We start from the raw sequence: 22,165 nt of genomic DNA, 5'->3' as shown, positions 1-22,165 counted from the left end.
TGGATTTTCAGTTTCATTCAAAGTAAGAAAGTATATTTACATTTACTCAAATACTTTGTTTTAATACAATGCTGAAGTATTTCAACATTACTTTAGTATTCGAATTTTCTACTCCTTCTTTATTATGTGATTTTCAGAAGCAAATATTGTATCTATAACTCCACCACAGTTATCTGTGAAATCTATAGTTACTGTATTTTTAAGAATCAGATTACTAATACAAAACACAGTATGATCAAGATTAAGTCATTTAAGACTTTATTGCTTAACAGAGTCTAATTTTTAAGATATCCAGCAGTACATAAAACAATCCAAATTATAAAGAATATGATCATCAAAGCAGTGTACAAGGTAACTAAAATAAGCTGCATAGTTACAAAGACATCAATGCATCATTAATTATAATGCTAGAATATCATTTTTATTAATGCGAAAAGAGCTACTTTTGAGAGTATCTTTACTTTTGGTACTATTTTAAATGTTTGGCTTTTACTTCAACTTTTCTTGTGTAAATGATCTTCCGAGTAACTAACTGTCAAACTAATATGATGCAGCATACAGTCCATTGTTTCGTAAGTGTGACATGCAACAAGAAATGCCAGGTTAGATATTTTTAAGTGATTGTTAAATGTTTCGATGTCAGAGAATCAGGCTTTTCTTTCTTGTGTCTTCATACAGGCCGTACTGTAGCAGGAGGTGTTGCTCTTTTTCTGTCTTGCTGTTAGCAGTCTGTTGTGTCTGAGTTGCCAGGTTTTGTCTGTGTCCACCAGTCTCAATAGCCAGACTGTGGTCACTCAGTCAGTGGTTGTCTTTCTCAGTTTCTTGCTGCTCAGATAATCTGCCACTTAGTATTGTCTATTCAGTGCTAAACAGCATCAAGTTTTGTAGCGTTTGTCCAGGGGCTGATGTACATTGAGTTTGTTTTAGTCTGGCTTGGTCAAGATTGTGTGAGAGCTGTGATTCTTTTAGAGGAGCTGAGGCTCATATCCAGCTGGCGGGTGGCACTTTTTCTCCTCTTGGCAAAGCAGAGCTTCACTCGGAGCTTGGGATTTAAACCCGATGTGGTGTCAGAGTCAAACCAGCCAAATTTATCAATTTCACTGAACGGAAAACTGAGTTTATAGAATTAATTGCTTGCTGGTGTTCACCACATCAATCTAAAGTGCATTTTCTGTTATTATTATAATGTTTTTTGATTTGGAAAGCTGCAGAAGAGAGGGAGTAAAAATGTATGTGCTATCTATTTCAGTGTATATTCTGAACCAAAATTATGTCGGTAATAAATAAGCCAATAATAGGCATGTGTTAAAAATACATGAAAACATTTTTGTACTCACTTAAATGACCAGCTGAATTCATTGTACCAAAAGAATGATGAATACTGCACAAGGGTTGAGGTGTTATAAAGCTGTCTCGCTGTTTTTAGGTCATATTTAAAGTAGACATCGGTTTATTACAGCTCAGCATCCATTGTTCTTCTTTGATCTCTTCCTTTCACCATCTACATCCCCATCCAGTTTTCCTCCCCATCTCTATCTCTCTGTGCCTCTCTCCCCTCCCATCAGTTTTTCTGCTGCTCCCTCTGTCTTTGAAATGCCATATTCACAATTTCTTGTGTAAACAAACCCCTCACTGGTTTTCTCTCTCTCTCTCTTTCTCTGTCCTTGACTTTACTTCTCGTTATCCGTCTTCAAGGAGAGTGGGTGGCGGGTGTGTCTGTGTGGGAGGGGGAATTGGCTGGAGGGAATCATGTTTCATCATCCAGCCATATGAACTGAGATGGAGCCTGACATCTTCTTTTGCAGCTGCTTGTCTGAAAATCATTGTTGTTTATGACTCAGTGGAATATTCAGGCAAAGGCTCTCTCTCTCTTTTTTTTTTCTTTTTTTTTGGGTCATCCATCGGAAGAAGTTCAAGGGACCAAGTCATTATATGAAACGAAAATTTTGTCTCAGGCCATCACTGTAGAGGGAGAGGAAAAAATAATAAACCACTTATCTGTGGGAACGTCTGCAGCAAGGCACTTGGCTTTATGAGGAGAGTGGGGATTGGGAGCACTCACTAGTGAGTGGTAGCTGCATGCAGACAAGCAGCTGAGAGGGAGGGGAAGCACTCGTGAAGTAGAGTAGTTTGTGTGGTTTGCCTCCATAGGGTTCAGGTGTACAATGGAGAAGAAGAAAAGCGTAACTTCACTTCAAATGGCAGAGCCGTGGCAAAGGCAGCAGGCCTCATGACTTGCCAGGGCTATGAGTATGATCATCATCCTCATGTCACACACATCCATCTTGGTGAAGCAATGAGGGCAAGAAATTAATCATTCGCTTATACGTGTGTACGGTTTTGGTGATGTAACACTTTGAAGTGAATCTCTTGGTTTGGTGCTGGGCTTTTTCAGTGACTCACTAAATCCCATAAGCCGCTATAGTATCTCTAACAGCCAGACCGGGGTTTCTTTAATCACAACTAGACAGTGACTGCGTTTTATCCAGTGAAGCCTCCTGCTTTGTTGTTTGGGGAAACAACAACAGAATCAATTAAACAGCAAGGGGGACGTGGCAAGAGGGAGGAGAGGAGTGAATAATGGCAGAGGCAGGTTGTTAAGGGAGAGTAAATTGAATGAGCGGGAGAGACATAATGCACAGATATATCTCTATAAAAATGAACGGTAACACTCACGAACGACTGGTAGTTAGAGTCGAAACTGAAGATAATGTAAATTGAATTGCGGCGGGATTTCTCAGTAAACTGGCACAGGTACAGTATTGGAGCGTTTGCTAGATGGAGACACAACAGTGGCTCAAGGGCAACTCGAATACACTGCAGAGAGCTGAGCGGGTGAAATGATGATAAGTTATCATCTTCACCTGAAACCAGAACGACCGAGATGGAAACCCATTGGGAGAAAACCAGATCTAAATTTGATTTGATGAGACCTGAACTTACGGTGGTGCTTTATTTCCCAGAAAAAGTTACAGTAAATGCTGAGAGGGTTTGTTGGAAGAGGGTGTCAGAGGCCTTCAAGGTGATAAGCCCTGCAGAGGCCCAGCACGTTAATGAATTGACATTACACCAGGATCAATGGTGAAGCTCTCAGGGTCTGAAAACCTACACCTAATGAAAAGGGATTACTCTCTTAAGATCAAGGTCTTCCACTTCCCTTCTTTTCTTCTGCCTTTTTGTATTCAGATGGGTTTCTTCTTCACTCCCACACCCGTTCTGAAAAAAAGAAAACACACACACGTTCTAATTTTATCCACAATCTGACAAGGTTTCCGAAGCTCAGTTTGGCAAGAAACGTCCCAGTCAGCCTATTTTGCATCATTTGTTGCCCTGCGATTGGATATGACGCAATGATCACTACATGTGCTGATATCTGTGCACCCTTTTTATTTAGAGAGAATTCTATAGGGATATAGTTTAAGGAAAATCTGAGTTTTGAATTTCAGGTATCTCTCAGTTTAAAAAGTGATGGAGCAGATAGAATTCCATTTTAACAAATGACCAAACCACACTGACTCTGAGACACAGGCTTGAATTGCCTGTAATCTCTAGAACCTTCAAGTTTGTTTTTGTTTTTTTTATCCCCCTGGCGCTTTAAATAAGGTAATAACTGATATGTCTCCCTTTCCCACCCTCTGCATCAATAAAATCCACAAATTAATGGCACAATAAAACATGATTTTTTTCTTTCAGAATTATGTTTGGCCAGTACATTTCCATTATCAATCAGTCTGGTAAACACAGTCTAAATGGCCACTGTCCCTATGTGCTGCTGACAGATAGACATGCAGACTGATAACAGAAGAGACTGTCCTTCCATATAATATGACTATGTAGGTCATTTGTACAAGCAAGAAAATACAATCAGCATAGGCACATTACCATGGGATGACATGTAGCAGCTGTAGCAAACATAAGGTTGGGGTGGATGGATGGGTCAGCCAAGCAGAGGACTGTCCAACATAAGACCACAGCTCGAGTCCAACTTTGTGCTGCTTACTGTAATCAGCCACGTGATGATGCAAAACTGCAACATCTTAGCGAAACCTGTGCAACATCTAAACCCGACCACACCACCATGTTTGCACAGTTTTAACAGCAGACACCATTTTTGTGCTTCCTCCTAACACGGGCTCTAAAACACATGACTTGAAAGAATGAGAAATTGTTTCCCATTTCAAACCAACACTTTAAATTGCTGTGGACCTTCTAGCAGGTAGCAAGCTATTGAATAGTTTAAGAATATTTTGTACTGGATGAACTTCACAAACTATTCTATATTATTCTGCTATAATCTACCGTTTAAAGTAAATGTAACTACTATAGTGTAAATGTCAAATACTGTCCTTTGTGACGGAGTAATCAACAAACACTGTAAGTGGTGACAGATTAATTCAGACAGATTATTCCTTGATATGCTTGATATGCTTGGAAACATATTATTTTTGGCCTAAAGAATATTGTTTACTTAAATAATGTTTACTATACTCACCTGTGTATGCACTCTGTCACACTGTGTACAGTACGGTTGTACTGTACACACTCATGCCTGTATTGTGTTTTGCTCTCCTTTGAGGGTTTCCTGTGACTTCCCGCCAGTGAGTCCCTTTTTTTGTTGGTCCATCCAACTGTCTCTTGAACTAATGAGCCACTGTGCATTGCTGTCCCCTCAGACACCTTTATGCTTGAGTTCACATTTGCCTCTTCGAAGCCATTAGTTGAGACTGTTGAAACTTTGTGTGTGCGCCTTTACGTATTTGGAGCACCAAACTCTCACCTGCTATGAATAATTGATCTGTTGAATCTAGGGCACATGAGGTTTGTATGCAGGGAGGCAGGCGGTTGCTGCAGCAGGAAGGTACTTTCCAATTTGTTTTAAGACAAACGGGGGGGTACTGGGAAGTGGAGACTGTTGAAATGGAAAATATCACCTGTCACTGGAGGTATACTGCAGATCTCTACTGATCTGATGCCTCCAAAGCAGAGCTATGTTACTTCTAAATCATTAAGCCAAAAACCCTTTTAGTGGTATGGACGGTAGCCAGAATGTGTTGTTTGTGTCTGTCTCCCAGCAAATGTGTACACACCAACACCATGCAATTTTAAACAGCATACTCAAGTAAGCTGAACCAGGATTTAAACATCAACTCAGAACAATGTATGAAAATTTGAAGACAAGGTAAAAAACAAAAAAACAAAAGATGGTATCGGGAGAGGCTCGCATTAGATTTAACAAAATCTGAGGCTCAAATGACTCAATATTTCCCAACACAACAAAAATTCAGGAGCTAAAACAAATGTATTATTGGTCTAGTAAATAATGTAACATTAGGTCATGCAGTAAACTGCTCTCAGACCATCCTCGGAAGAATTATATTCTTTCAGCTGACTGGTATCAGACACCATTGGCACAGAGATCAAAATTCAGAGCAGATTGAGACAAATTGTAGGGTGCATGGAGCATGTCATTAAACTGATTGGAGCGTTATATATAATTGCTTTTTACATTTTCGTGTCGCAATATGAATCCAAAAGAGGCCAAGAAATTTTATTTTATTTCTTTTTTTGTTTGGGCTGCAGCCCTGCACTGTCCATTCTTTTCTGTTTTTCTAAACGCTGTGCTTATTTATTAACTCCATGGGGATATTTCACTATTTTGTTTGACCCCCTCTCTACTGAAACATCAAAGCGCAGGGTCAGTTTAAAAGGCAGCAGCCCTGGAGGCGGTAATGATTCAAGGCCTCGCTCAGATTCTTCATCAGGCAGCTGCTCACTGACATAAGACTTGTAATCAGGTGCTCTAGTTTACAGCACCAGTCCTGTAGACGTGTTTCTCTAAATGAACAATAAACTCATCTTCACCTCTTCTTTACTCTTCACTAACCAACTGACTGCAACAGATGGAGTCAGAACAGTTATTCCTTTTTTCTCACTGTATAAACTCATTCTCGGGTTTCTTTCTTATTCTCTGCTTTCTCTCCTCTTGTCTGCTCGCTGTCACCCGGCATCACCACAGCTCAGCTGTCAACTCTGACGAAGACACACAATGAATGTCTGTGCCGCATTCTGTCATTGACGTACATGCGCATGATTGAACAAGACGCAGCAACTGGATGAACCTTGTGGTTTGAAAAATCGTCCAGCCTGCTACTAAAAGTTATGGATACAGGTCCAAACTTTGTATAACAGATTGTACTCTAGTCATTGAGTGTGTGAGACAGGAAGCAGAATGATTCTGGTTTATAGCAGCCTTAAATGTGCTTCATTATTCAACAGTATACCAGTTAACCTGGTCAAAAGTTTTCTAGCAGTCAGATTTGTTATTACTACTACTATCGCATTATCTTGTATCTGTGAAGACATTCATGCAATATATTCCAAGTTTTCTTTTATTTCAAGTTCTATTTCTATCATCCTTATTAAGTTTTAGTCAATTAAATGGTTGTAAATGGATCACAAAACACACAGAAAATGAAAAACAATTCATTTTTAAGCATTTTTGAGCACAGAATAATGTTCAAATCTGCATGTTAAACTATACTTTCCTCAGAAAGTACTACATGCTTATTGAGGATGCCTTCCACACGATGTAGATGGCCCACTCTCCCATAACCAAAGCATCCCCAGATCATCACATTTCCACCTCCGTGCTTCAATAATGGTGTTAGGCAGGCATCTATCATCTCTGCGTGAGCTCTGTGTCTGACACATGGTATTTGCTTGGATCCAAACACCCTTAAACTTTGATTCAGCTGTCCACAAAACTTCAGTCATCAAAACCCCACTGTTTGCACTTATTGTCCCACTGCAGTCCATTCTTCGGGATTTGCCAACCTTAGTAGGGTTTTTTACTTGGCAACTCTACCTATGAGGCCAGCTGAGGACTCCTACTCATAGTGTCTGTGCAAACTGGTTTCTCTCTTATTTTATTCAACGATGCAGCAACTTCAGGAGGTGTTTCTTAAGCAGAACACTCACTGGAGATGATAGTGTACCGAAATCCTTAACTTAATCTTGGCTATAAGAAAAACCTCCCTTGCTAAAGTATAGACTGAGAGGTTTCTAAGAAAAGCTGGTTTTTTTTTTAAGCTTCATTTTAGACTGAAAATGCGATTTGTCAGGCATGTAATGTCAAAAGTGAGGTTTGACATGCGCATTTGATTTGGACATTATTCTGGGCTCAAAAATGCTTAAAATGACTTGTTTTTCGTGTGAGTTTTGTGATACATTTACTAAAAAAAACTCAACAGTTTCATTGAATAAAACAAATTGAACACAATTGGACTCTGCATGCTTAGAGGTAAACTGTACCCCGTTACCTATCTAATCATCCCAACACCTCAATTTGTTCACTAAATGTGTCTTTGCTCCATTAAAGATAGTGTTGGCTGACTTCTTGTCAGCAAACACATAAGCAAAGCACATAAGCATAAGCAAAGTATATTGCTTTTTGGCAAATTAGCCAAAAAATTGAATTCATAAAGACTTTATACTTTATATGCAAAAATGCATACAAACTAGAACACAATCAGGTGCACACAGTTATTTTGGTCATTCAGAGACTACTTTAACTTGGTATATGTTGCTATTACACTGATTTAATATGGTTGCCCCTAGGGACCAAACCACATGCAAAAGTGAAAACAGTTATTGGATATAAAGCGTGTTTCCATGTTTGTGCCTTTTTCTTTGATTTGCCGTGTATTTTCTGTATTTTAGCGGCTTATGAGATAATACTGACTTCAAATACTTGCTTTGTTTTGCCTTTCTCTTACCTGATGCTCCTGCATTATTTTAAACACCTCTGAGAGCATCAACCATGATAGATAATCACTGTATTAGCCACTCCACTAAGGGGAATTGGATTATAAATGATTTCTATCACTTTAATAGAACTACAGTGTATGAAGTACATATGAATACACTGCGGATGATTTATATAGGTTTGGCAAAACCATTAGTTTAGTTTGGCCAGTGCAGTGCAATATCACAACAGGGAGTGCAATATATTTGAATCATTTGGCTTCGTGCTGTCATTATGAATTATTGTAGTTGGCGGCTGATAGTGTTACCTCGAGAGCATTGATTTTGCCAGTGTCTGTGTGTAGTTTTTGCATGGATAGTGTGTGTAATGCATGTATGTATTGGTGTGTGTGTTCATGTTCTTGTGCGTGGGCATTTGCATCTGTCAGTGTTTAACAGAATGCTGCAAAGGAGCAGGAGTAAAAGACCAGATGGGTACAGATGTGCCTCCAAGTGTAAGAAAGTCGAATTAGCACCTACTAGACATCCATTAAGTCTGTTAATTAAAATGTAGATATTAAACATTTGAAGCCTGCTCAGCCATCAGCCATCCACCTCTCCGCCTCAGCGTCTTCATGTTCCATCTTTGAAATAAATGAGCTTTAATCACAGCACATTCCCCACAAATTCTACTCTTTATTCTGTACGTGCTCTATATGGTGCCGCCTGTTTGGAAGAGTTATTTTTAGACTGTCTGATCCCTCCACCTGAGAGACACTACTGCCACTCACATCATGCTGCCTGTTTTATGTCTAACTTCCCTCTGGTTCGCTTGCTTGCTTCTATATCCGCAATATACAAACTCCTTTGCAGTATCACTAAAACTTTTGTCATATTACAATAATTGTCTTGTTTTTATATTCAGGTGTAGGATATTTGATCTTTTTACATAATTTAAAACAATCAGATTAGAAAGACCGAAGAGTCAACCTCAAATTTCAAACCCCATGGAACAAAAAATGAATGTATGACCACTGCAACCCAATCAGTTTAGCTGTGAACACTGCAACAAAGAGGATGGCACTGTAATTTCAAATTAAAGCAATGGTTCAGCTGATCCGAAGCTGGTGTTACTACGATATTGACACCCTAATATATATGTCACACTGGGTCTTGGTCACTACATCTGCCTCTTTTTGTTATACACATATCAAATTCCGACCGGAACGCAATAAGACTAAGTAATTGAAGCCAAAATGCACACGTCTCGGGCAATTTGTCTAAATACGCTGTAACTTTGAAAGACACTGACTCAATTTAGTTTAATGGGACTGGTAAAGTTCCATATGAGCCACAGCGGAACTTTCAAGTGTATTTTTGAATGTAATGAGGGTTGTTAATTTTGGCCCAGATTTCTTACAGACTAACCATGTTCTGAGCAAAATTAAATGCAGTGTGTTTATTGGAAGTAGCGACCAACAGCTGCTGTGACCTATATACAGTCACTGAAGGTGTCAGTCTCGAGTTTGCCGCTGAGTTTGTCACTGTTAAGGCGATTGCTCATCGCTTGTCCCGCGGGATGGCGTGTGATTACAGTATATGGTCTGTAGGTGGCGCTCAGCTTACCGAGTAAACTTGGCTAAACAGACTAAGGATGTCAATACTGTAATAAAACCATCTTAAAAAAACGGAACCATTCCTTTAATGCTACAGAAATAGCATAATCAAAGATCTCGTAAGAACTGGCTAAAAAAAAAATCAACAAACAAAAAGATGTGAGAGGGATTAGGAGATACCGAGCCATACTACCAATAACAAATGCTGCGATGGCAATCCTAACAACATTATGCCATATACAATATGCTATTTATGCAACCTTGTGGAAACACAGATAGATGCGTGCTGCTCACTTGGCCCAAGATTCGTTGTGAAAATTGGTATTTCAGTGGCTGAACAGACAGCAGGAAGGACGCTGCATGAAGTCAACCTCTTGGAATGGCATCCAAGAATGGCACTGCTTGCAAAACAGCACAAAACAGGAACATTAAACTTTGCCAAAGATCACGTAAAGGCCTCTGATGAATACTGGCAGCACAATCTTTAGTCGGATGAAACCAAAATAAATTAGCTCGGATCAGATGGGGTCCAGTATCTTTGGCGTCAATGTAGCCAGGACTGAAAAAGGTGTATGAAAAGGCAGCTCGCAGTCTCAAGAAGTTCATGGCATGAGATTCAATTGTCAGCATTTCAATCAACCTAAATACACTGTAAAAAAAAAAATCATACAACAGCTTTAAGAAATGACAAAAACATCATAAGTGATTTATGTAAGTGGCCGTACATTGTATGTTTGTGTGTTTTTTGTCTCACACCACAACCAATAGTATCCTCAACCCTGCAGGTGCAGCTGTCCACACTGGCATAGTTTCCTACACAAACATCTTACTCTTTCTTCATCTAAAGTTTTTCAGGACATCTTCTTGTCTCGCTTTTTCCATTCACAATCTAAAGAGATTTGTCGACAGGACTGCTCATTGACCAGCCACTGCTGCTCACAGTATCAAAGAGCCATCAAATAGCACTTAGCAGACATAAACATCAATAATGTGGGAAACATGCTGCTCCATTAAGCTGGACATAACTTGGCATGCTGCAAGCCCACCTGCTTATATGACTGGGCTCCAGTCCCCCCCCACCATTACTTTTACCATCCTCCTGCCGCAGCTGGGATGAATTCAGGAACTTGAAGTAAAGCCAAACGGCCAAAAGAGTGATCAAATCATAATTCGTATACAGGAAGAGGTGGCACAGTTGAATAGTGTTGATAATTCATTCATTTCAATTCATTCATCCTTTTTCCAGGAATGTAGTGATGCTGTACAAGGGGGTGGCTGTAGCTCACTGTAGCTGTAGGAAGGGCATCCGGCGTAAAAACTGTGCCAAATTCCACATGTGGACAATGATCTGCTGTAGCGACCCTGAACTCGCGGGATAAGTCGAAAGGACAAAAAAAAGTTGCTGTATAAAAAGATAATGCAAGATTACTATGACATGCAAATCATTTGAAAATCTGTTTTTGATTGGAGCTAGTAAAAAGACAACACATCCTGACATATATTGACACACATATGTTTTCTTTTATTTTAAATGATCAGTTTAAGTGTTGACTCATTTTTAAAATAATTTAACAAATTTATGACCCTTAGATGATGAAATCCCCAAATTCTTTCGAACTTTACTTTGATTATTCTCAAAGCACTGAACACACGTTTCTTTTACACAGTGATGAATCTCACCCAATCCTTTCTCGTGAAAGACTATTTGATTTTTTATACTGACCTTTTGCCAATTAACCTCTTTTCTTTAGATGTGTCGACCCGTCCTGTGGGCCATTTGTCCCTGCTCTCTTATCCAACCCGAGAAATTGTTTGTCGAACTAGCTTCGCCATGTGGAAAGGCAGGCGTCCGTTGAGCTTGCACCCCTTTTGACACAAAGGGAACAAAGTGGGAGACACTGATGTTAACAGTGGCACCAAAACAGCCAGTTTTACACTTATTTTCTGTAAACACTGGTTCGCTTAGGCACACGGATTATAGGCACTAAATAAGAATTTTGAGGCAGTAAAAAAGTTGAAGTCTTAAAAACCGCTACTTCGTTAATGTCACATCAGATTTTACATGACATACAGTATGGCAACACCTTCTCATCCCCCAGCGTTAGATTGTACCACTTTTTACGCCTTTTGGTGTATCACACTGACGCCTCAGGAACTCTTCGATGGTACTGCCGATAGTTTCGGCAGCATCGGATCTCATACCAGAGTCGGCCCCTCTTGTTGTATTATCCACCACCCTGTCCACCTAACAACATTTTTTCACTTTACAATAAATACTGCGTCATTGGTTTAAGCGTCAAATATTAAGGCTTCAGGGTTTCTATTGCCCTGCGCTGGAAGCTCAGCAACCTGCTATGCTGTATTAAGAGGACCATCTCAATGTGTTACTGGCATCAAATTCAAAATGAGGAAATATTTCAAAAATATATATAAATCAACCGAATCTTTCTCTGTTTCAATCTGATATACGTTGTCTTTTTTAATATTTACATTGAGAAACTGGTTTCAAATCATTTGCAAATTATTCTTTTTTTTAAACTTTTTATTTACATTTCCCCTAACTTAAAAGAAAAGTACTGTAAATTAGTAGTACAGGCCCTGCTGGTCTGAAAAATGTGCAGGTTCACATCTTAATACACAGATTTTAATATCCAAATTATATAAAAAAAAACTTTCCATTAAGAAGAATGTTAATTGATCTACATCTTCAAATTTGTATCAATCACCAAAGAGTAGATACTCTACATTTACCCTTGACGTTTTGTAAATTCCCTATATGATAATTACGCTATCAGCTCTGCATGACCTAATTTATCTGTAGTGTGCCACCATGAGATAAGATTTGCTGCTCCAATACAACAGACACACACGCACACACAGACACACACACGCTCACAGTCAAGCACTATTTCAGCGTGCTGATGGGTCTGCACAAGAACAATAACACAGCAAAGCAATATTTATATATTTCTAAAATATTTCCATTCTGCTTGCATTTCTCAGAGATCTCGGCATTGTGATTGTTCTCTCTCATTTTCCTTTCATTCACTAGAAGAATAGTCAGGGACCTTTATGAGGCAATATAGCCTGCAGTGGGGCTGGAGAATGGCAAATAAGACAGAATCTATAACTTTCTGCGGTGGGGTGTAAAATAAAACAAAAACAAATATTCTGTGAGCAGAAGTGTTGCTGCTCACAGCTGTTGGCACAGTCGTTCCTGTGTAAGTTTGCTGTTCAGTCAGCAAATAATGCCAGTAATCAGTGGTTTAAACAAGTCAACAGAGACATCCTCTAAACATGGTAATGAGAAACAGTTTGAGTGAATATATTCACTTTGTGCCATTACCGCTGTTTCTTTTTCCTTGGGAAGCATTTGTGCTTTTGTTCCAACTTTGCTAATTAAAATAAATATGTAATAATTTGCCCAAACTGGAAATGTCACTGGCTGATGTTCTGTTGAGTATTGTTCAGCTTCTTGTGAAGTCGAAGCAAATATAAACTAATACAAAGTGATTTTGTGTAAAAATGAATAAGTTTTTAAATGTGACATAGAGTTATATGAGTGTTGTTCATATTGTCTGATTATATAGTCCAAGACATGAAACAATGTCCTTTAATAGAGTTTATGGCAACATTTGGGATGTAAAAGCCAATACATGAACAGATACTATGTTCTCAATAGCATCTAAAATAATTGTTTTCAGTAATATTGCAGTTAATGCAGTTATTTAGCCCACACCCTGCATGACTTGACAGCAGATAGACAAAATATGATTTCATGTTTTGAAATCAGGGGCTGATCTGAATACTAGAGGTGCCAAAGTGACAAGTCAGCAAATTCTTTTAGGAAGGCGATTGGTGGGTGACAACACACAAAATCTGACACCTGTTCAATTTAATGTTGTTGAATAATTAGAGTTATTGAACACATATACATCTTACAACACAATGACATTCTGTTTTTGCATTTAACGCATCCCCTTAGAGGTGCAGCAGTGATCCTGCAGATCCTGCAGATTACCTGCATCCCAGCTTGGTGCTCTTCCGATTGATCTGCTAGTCTTGTCTGTCCTCATAGAATTTCATATAGCATGTAGAGTAGGAACCCACTGGCCCATGGTTATGATGGTGAAAGAAAAAAAAAAAAAAACAGACCACAGCCATTATATGATGTCATTACATCAAAACATCCTCTCATGTTATAAATACAAGTCAAACACTATTTTGTATTTATAGCCTTTAGAACTCACATTTGACTACAGATTTAAGTGTATAAATGACATGGTGAGGGGAGCTGGAGCCTTTTCTAGCTGTTGGTGGGTGAGACATGAGCTACATCCTGGAGAAATCACAAGTGTATCAGTTGGTGTCTAAATATTGTAATTTAAATATTTTCCCTCTGGGATTATTAAAGTTATTTGAACTTTTAATCTTGACACCTAATCTAAGCACATGCCTATGGATTGTAAGTATCTGGTTAAAACATAAAGTGTAGTGAAAACTCATTATGTTGACAAAGTTATGGCAGCTGGACAGGATTTAAGCCAAGCCGCTCCAAAGAATGAATCCATTCAGTCAATAATGTAATATATATTGCTTTACCATCATTAACCTCCATGTGCACAGACATGACTGTAAACCCCCTTTGAGTGTGGAGCAAGTCGAGATGTTATTTAGAACCAGCCAATAACAGCCAAAAGCCACAGTGCTTATCATGGTCTTTGGAGAGACAGGAAATTGAGTTTGTCCAGTCTAATGATGGGCAGAGCCACGCAGCTCCACAGGCGTAGTATTTCTCTCCTATTAGCAGAGATGTGTTATTCACGAGGCCAAATACAGTGTGAACTACGTTTCATTGATATTCTGCACAGTCCCTTCTCATTGTCAGGGGACCCTGCACCATTCTGTGTTATTCATTTATTTATCTATTTCCCTTTTCTACATCCCAAAAGAAAAAAAAAAGGGTACTTGGTGGTGATGGGGTCGTGGTGTCAAATGTGAGTCTCACTGTGAAAAGCTATCAATAGCATCAGTCATCAGTAGCCAGTAGGCAGGAAAAGGGGGAGATGGGAAGCTGCAAGAAGAGAGACTATGAGGTGAAAGACTCATGACGGGAGTGTTAATAAACAGCCCAGACTCCTACCAGAAATAGCTGCGGCTCTTCCTTTTCCAAAACACATTATCTCTCTTTCAGAGCCTCTCTCCTTTATTCTGCCAAATTCCAATAGGCGCCATTGGCATATATACAGTATGCACGGGAGTGTCCAGAGCCATTTTTTATACAAATACAATTTGAGCTGAATGGCTCATTGTGTTAGTGCACAATGCAGTTATGACACACATTAATTTCTTACATTTTCAGTTAAGAACAGCCTTCACAAGCAATATTTATTTTTGCCCCTGCGTGGAAATAAAAACAGCTTCGCTATTCTCATTCAAGCCTTTTGTGCACTGCTTCAGTCATTAGCCAGCCTGACGCGTGTGTGTGTGTGTGAAGGCCTGAGAATGTATGTGTCCAAAGTAAAAACACACGGCATATCTGTGACATAGTTTGACTCCGTGTGTAGATTTATTTAGCAGCTGTATTTAAAGTTGTGTCTGGTGGTGTGAATTTATGGGGCGCAGAGATCAGTGTGCTGGCAGGTGTTTAAGTCTCCAAGGGAACTGGATGTTATGCCAGCTGCAAACGAGAGCACACACACGCTCAGTGTGGCTCAAACAAGGAAAAGGGTGTATGCTTCTCTGGCGTCACTCAATCTGCATGCAGAGGAGAGCGTGTGATGCACTTTCAGCATCTGAAGAGCATCCACATCATAAGTTTACCTCTTCTAAAGCCTCATCTGGGAAGAAGTTAAAAGATTTTGCTCATAGGGAAGGAAAGGAAGATGTTATTACACTCAGCATCTGCCTTTTTTTTTCCTTCATGTTTTTCTCTGTGTTTAGCAAAGTTGTGAAACAGCCATTTTAGAGGAACAGATTAATCAGGGTAAAGAACCTATTACTTTTTCCCGACAATCTGAGGAAAGTGGGAGGGGAGGCGGCGTATCCTTATGTGTCCAACGTGATTATGAGATCACTGATTCAAAGTATCTGATATCTAAGCAGTGCCAACGTTCTCATTCCTTCGATTTCGGTGGGTATCACGCTTATCACTGTCTGTCTCTCTTCTGCTCAGATAATTTTCCTGTTAGAAATCAGGTACCTAATTCTATTAGAGACATGCATGAAGTACAGTGTTAATGGAAATAGTTTAAGGCCTCAAAAAAATATAATTACTGAAGTGAGAGGAAGATCGGTTTTATGAATAATGGGAAGTCTTGGATGAATTCCTGCTGAGGCAGGTGATTGAAACAAGTATCATTTCATCTTAGAACAAATGGAACAGCGAAAGATATTGTAGATTTTGTCTGTGTGTCTTTATTTAAGAAAAAGAAAAACTCTATGAGGGTCAGCTGTGTAATACAGTGTGACCCAATGCCAAATTAAATGAAGGGAAAGCTGCTGCTTAGTGCAACCGTCCCTTCAGAAGCAGCTGGAAAATTGATTGTGTCCTGTCTAGCCTATTTCTCTGATAAATAAAGCAACCGTTTATTTCCCGGGAGTAATGCAAAACATTCTCACCTGTTTATTCAGTCAGTAGGTGCCACACTCGATACAGATTCATCGAAACAGCGAGCGGAGAGAAAGATTGAGATAAGAACAGTGACAAAGTGACAAAACAGTGAAACAGCCTTCTTGTTTGGTCTTGACAGTGCGACAAATCTCACTATACCCAGTACTAAAGGATCCATGTCTTGATGCAGGTCATGAAATTAAAATGAAAACTCTCACTAAACCCAAGGCCTATTGTTGTGCTCTCATGGCACTGTCATGGTCTCCGAAACAGTATATTTACCCGCACCCCCGCACACATGAACGCATGCTCCCATCCAACCTTTTAACAGTGTTCAACCGTGAAAAATCACCTCATTTAGTGGGCACATTTCTGGTTTAGGAGGATGCATGCATTTCCATTGTTGCCCTGTGGCAGGGCTTAACAAATAGGATTAGATCCGTGCCTGAGAGAGCACACTTCTGTTCAGGTGACACACAGCTCCGTGCTCCAGCTCCGCAACGAGACATAGAGAATTACAGTTAAAGGTCAGCGGAGTCAGACGCTGAATGTCACAGCTTAGCCACAGTTTGGCGAGAAAATACATTCCGATAAATACGCCTGTGTCTTAGTGCTGAGTAATTCTGCAGCGGCCGAATTTCCAGTATAAAAAGCCCAGGATTACAGGGTGAGGCAACAGAGGCGTATCGATTAGAGGCCCGTGAATCAGGCCTCTGCTATACTGTGAATAATAAATTGAGCAGAAGACACCCTGAGGCTCTCAGATGGAAGTTTCATGAAGGGTTGTGAGTTGTGCTCATTTCAGACGAGGCTGTGGAAAAGTCGCATCTCCCGTCTTAAAGGAGAATCGTGTGACCAATAACAAAGAGCCATACAGCAGTTCACTGTTGATTTTAATAGGCATTCACTGCCCCATTCAACAACATATTAGTGTGATCACGGCCCCCGCTTGCTGCAAAGAAGTGCCAGTGGACCCAGGGAAGGCTTAGGAGACAGTTTCCCATATCACTAAGGTGGCACAGGATTGGGCAACTTCTGAAATAGCGGCAAATTGTACCGTTTGAGTTGAATCAAACAAGAGTGTTGCTTGAGGGCTCCAATCAGCTTCCCTTCGTCTTGTGACTCACTTGAGCAGGTGTTATTGTTTGCTGTCTTCAACAAGACTCCTCACTGTGGGCCTAAACACACTCTGTGGATTCAGGCTGTAAACTGTGACAGAGAAGGTCCATATGTGTACTGTAGTCGTGAGTTGAACTGATCAGAGAGGCGACAATATCAGCGCTTTGTGAGAACAAAGTGGATGAGCCACACACATCCTCAGTAGACGGAGAGAAATTCATTTTTTAATCATGTGAATTAGTGCGGTTGTTCCCTAACCGGCTTCCTGTTGAATGACATATGTTAATTCTGAGCCTCGGCAGCAGCACGGCTCTCGGGATAACGATGTCAGTCTGTCGGTCTGTCAGCCTGTCCGCGACTTTGGTCCGCGCCGAAAGAAGGGTCTATATTTCATTTGGCTATTGAGTTTTGTAAAGAAATGATTGAACGAAATCCTTATTGAATTGATCGATGTGTCTGGAGCGGCCAACTTAAGAAGGCTTAAGAAATCGGAAAGTCTTCTGCAGCCCACCCAAACCTTCAATCATAGCCGTCATCAACACACGAGACCGTGATGATGTAGTTCAGTATATGTTTTGTACTTCTTTGGAGAACAATTCCATGTGAACCTCTGTGCACTTCAATGCCTGTGGCAATGCGGTGCTAATTAATAACGCATCCATATACACGTAAAAATAGGTCAGATAAATGAAGAATAATGCAAACGCTGTACTTCCTTGTTTTTTTCTAGTCCTTTATGTTTGTCTGTAGCCCTTTTATGTTTGTGGTTTATATTGGTAATCTTTATTTCCCAACCTTCTTTCTTTCTTTTAACGTGCGTGTGTGTCCTCACTGCAGGCTGTGGACTGGAGTTCCTGCTGGTTCTCTGTGGGCTCGAGTTGTCCTGGTCCTGCCCTCGTCACTGTATCTGTTACACTGCACCCAGCACCGTCTCCTGCCAAGCCCACAACTTCCTGTCAGTCCCTGAAGGCATCCCTCCTGACAGTGAGCGCATCTTCTTACAGAACAATAAGATCCATCGCTTACTCCGGGGCCACTTCAGCTCCAACACCGTCACTCTCTGGATCTACTCCAACAACATCACCTACATTGAGCCCTCCACCTTCCATGGATTCACATTACTGGAGGAGCTGGATTTGGGGGACAACCGCCACCTGCGCTCGTTGGCTGAAGACACCTTCAATGGGCTGAGTCGGCTCAATGCGCTACACTTGTACCGTTGTGGACTCAGTTCTCTTCCTAATAACATCTTCCAAGGCCTCCGAAACTTGCAGTATCTTTACTTGCAGGTAGACTTTGTACACAAGTTGTTTCTAGATGATTTTACCACTAAGACCCAACTAGGGCTGTCAATTTTTTTTTAAAAAAGCAACAAAATGTAATTCATTAAAAATTAATTCAAACACATATTTACTTACACTGTGTTATGAAATAATTATCTATCCCATAACTGTTCTATTGTGTTTATATTAGCATTAGCACAAGTAGAATGTCTGTATTTATGTCTGTATTATCGTGCTTCACAGAACAGATTCATGGGAGGACAGAAGTTACAGTTACAGCGTGGCATCAATTTTGAAGTGATGATTGTGTGCTCTCTGTATCTCCCCAGGATAACCATCTGAAGTTCCTTCAGGATGACACTTTCATGGACCTCCACAACCTGAGCCACCTGTTTCTGCATGGGAACCGCCTGTGGAGTCTTAACCAGAATACTTTCAGAGGCCTTCGAGCCTTGGACCGGCTGCTTCTTCACCAAAATCAGATTGAGTGGGTTGACCGCCTGGCCTTCCATGACCTAAAGCGGCTCACCACCCTCTACCTGTTCAACAACTCGCTGATACAGCTGTCTGGGCAATGCCTGGAAACGCTACCTGCATTGGAATACCTGCGACTCAATGACAACCCATGGTCATGTGACTGCAAGGCCCTGTCGCTGTGGGAATGGCTGAAACGTTTCCGAGGTTCGACATCTTCAGTGGGTTGCATGGCACCGGCTGATATGCTCGGGAAAGACCTTAAGGTGCTGGGTAAGGAGGACTTTCCCAACTGTTCACCAACTGTTCCTAGCTCTGAGTCCAGAGCCCAGACTAACAATTTATCCGGAACGGTAAACCCGTCTATGAATCGTGGTGTAGCCGTGGGATCTGGGGGGCAGACCCACATAGAGCACACCTCGAGGCCGGGTCGTTCTCGGAACTGCACGAAGCCTCGCAATAGGGTGAGCAAGGGGAAGGGTTACAATGAGGTTCACCACTCAAAGGAAGTCATGGCAGACAAGGAGGATACCTCCCCAGATTTCACAGATGGTGGAAAACACGACCACACATCCCCAGACGGCACCGTTACACGGAGAAAGCACAAGTGCACTCCCCGGACCACTGTTCGCCCCCCTAGTGGGGTTCAACAAGCCAACAATAGGGCGACCTTATCCCAGTCCTTACTACATCTCTATGCCCTCTTTGTGGCCTTGATAACTACAAACATTTACTACATTCTCCGTTGAGGATTTGGCAAATGCTAATCACACACACACAAAACAAAAACGCAGCCCTCAAAACCCTCTCTTGCTCCTGCACTACAAGGCCTGTGTGTCTTTTATGTATGTGTGTGTGAGTTTGATTATATGTGTAAATGTCGTGTAGGGAGCTTTACTGTTCAGACTTAAACAGGCATCAAAGCATCAAACATCTACAAACAGGAAGACTCAGAGCACAAAATTTGGAGGAACTGAAAACGATAAGAGGTGAAGCCAGACCAAGCTTGCACTGCCACTTGAGCCAATATGATTTCACCTTCATATTTCTTGGTATTTTACACTTTTTGGGTTTTTTTTTTTAATTCTGTTTTCACTCAACTGGAGCTTGGACAACCAAAATTTGGTGAAAATTGGGTATTAGTAGAATGACGAGAGAGCAAACGAAGCAAAACTCGTTAACTCTCGAGACAGATAAGCTGTGTCTCCAAATGCTTCGTTCAGTTCAGCTTTAATTTATCTGTTCAGCTCAAGAAGCTACTACTCTATCTCGCTCTCATCCTTTCTTTCATGTGTGTTTTTTTTCTGTTGCATCCTTTGGTGGTGAGAACAGGTTTAAAGGAAGAACATATGTGTGTGTTTCTCCTAAAGGTTAAGACTGAAGCAAGGCAATGCCAGTCAGTGCACACAGGAATATGCCCAATTATTACAGAATGGAAAATCTATGGCAACAGATGTTTTCAACAAAAACTAGTTAGCTCATACGCTGTATGAAGCTGCAACCAATTGTAACGAGTACTTTCTAGATCATGCAGTTTTGTTTTGTTTTTTCAGGTCCTGTACCAACCGTCTGCCTATTTAGCAGCATCCCTCATTGGTATTGCATCTCGACTACATTCAGCTTCATTTACACCACCCTCTCTCCTTCTGTGCAACTGAATATTAAGCTGCTAATTGTTTTGAGATAATGAGGACTGCCATGCACTCTTTTCATTTGCTTGGAAAACAATGTGTGTACTGTATCTGGGAGATCAAGCTGTGAATACTGAAGAGTCTGTCTATAATCTTGTGTCAGATGTTGTTCATTTGATTTTTTTCTAAGACACAAAATGGACCTAGAGATGGACCCTTGCTGCAGGGCCTACAGGAGCCTTAGAGATTGAGGGTCAAATTGGGGCTTTTTCAGTTTCTCAGTAAGGTTGGCCTGAACTGATCCCTCTTCTAGTGTGAGAGAATACCTTTATCGCTGAGAACATTAGGAACACGTTTTTGTTTTTTTCATAATGACGTAACATCAAAGGAACACATGAACAAGACACAAGACAAAATGTGTGTACCTTAAATGATTTGTGAACAATAAAAGATTTTTTTTTTTTAAAAAAGTCATGGAATGGAGCATAGCAAAACAGGGATCATGCAGAGAGATTTACGCCTCTTAACTAACTGATGCGATTGTCAATGGATGTGGGGATCCAAGACCAAGACAATTGCTTATGAAGTATCACAGGGATGCAGTATAATACGGACTGACAGTGAGTAATTACTGGACATCTCGCTGTACTTCTGGAGCTTTTGTGCCTCCCTTAAATCTACTGATAAGATGGTGTTGTAACAATGATGTGACATGTACCAGTAACAGTGGAGACAAAAGGACTTCTCGCAGTGCTGATATTAATCATTTACAGTTTTACTATCAGAAAAACAATATCAGAGACACCGATGACGATAACAGGGTTATGTGCTCCTCCTGTCAGGGGGAGTCTATCAAGTTTAGATTTTCTGGTGATTTCTTTATTTACGTATTTTTCATGAACCTTTAATTTCTTATTGCACATTTCCTCACCTCCCTATTTGTTCTACCGTATGCTTATTCATTCTTTTTTTTTTTTTGGTCATAATTCAATTGTTCGGTAAGTTATCATCAAAGAACAACAGTACAAAAATGTTTATAAAGATATTAAAATCTATATCTTCTTATGTCTACCGTTGTAGCCTGAGTCTGTTTTTTTGCTGCATTTAGGGATGTAGAGACTTGGATTATGGAAACAGTAAATGACCTTTTGCTTCCCTTTCTTTTCTCTTAATTTATTATGAATGCAGAATGGATTATTTCAGTAATAATTGCTATTTTCCATCATATTTGCTTCTCTATCTTTGCTGTACATTACACTCTGCTCCCCTTAATCAGAACACATTGCGTTAACGTTGGCTTTTTCTAGGATTTATGTCGATATTGTACAAAAATCAGCGGGATTTTTATAGAAAGCTCTGCTTAGTACCAACACACTGATTTTTAAAATTAAATAAGTTCCAGACCGCCTGAAAAACAGAAAGTGGAAAGACAACATGCAGCCTGCTGTGTGAAATACTGCAATCTAATAATTTAAAATCACAAAGGATATTAATGAAAGTGTCGCATGGAATCTGTAGATATTCCTGGCTATTATTATTAATGGACCTTTAGAACATAAATTATATTTCCTCTTTTCTAAACTCACCTCACCATGATAGAAATTGATCCACGTGCACATGTTCAATTGAACTTTTTTCCTCAATTCTGTTAAATGATAAATGAGCACAGAAGAAGTGGTTATATGC

At 40.2% G+C, this 22,165-nt stretch overlaps 1 protein-coding gene across 1 annotated transcript in view; it reads left to right on the top strand.

Annotated features, from left to right (window-relative positions):
• rtn4rl1b (reticulon 4 receptor-like 1b) overlaps positions 1-21,583 on the top strand; it is a 143,403-nt gene extending 121,820 nt beyond the window's left edge. The window contains exons 2-3 of the mRNA XM_067508668.1: positions 17,929-18,380; positions 18,704-21,583. Of these exons, the coding sequence (XP_067364769.1) occupies positions 17,929-18,380; positions 18,704-19,597 (1,346 nt within the window). The 3' untranslated portion in view covers positions 19,598-21,583. The remainder of the gene's footprint in view (positions 1-17,928; positions 18,381-18,703) is intronic.
• Positions 21,584-22,165: the final 582 nt, after the last annotated feature.

Source organism: Channa argus, chromosome 6, assembly GCF_033026475.1.
Source record: "Channa argus isolate prfri chromosome 6, Channa argus male v1.0, whole genome shotgun sequence".
Taxonomy (NCBI): Eukaryota; Metazoa; Chordata; class Actinopteri; order Anabantiformes; family Channidae; genus Channa; species Channa argus.
The sequence above is the reverse complement of the archived record's forward strand: the minus strand, read 5'-3'. Positions and strand labels throughout refer to the sequence as shown.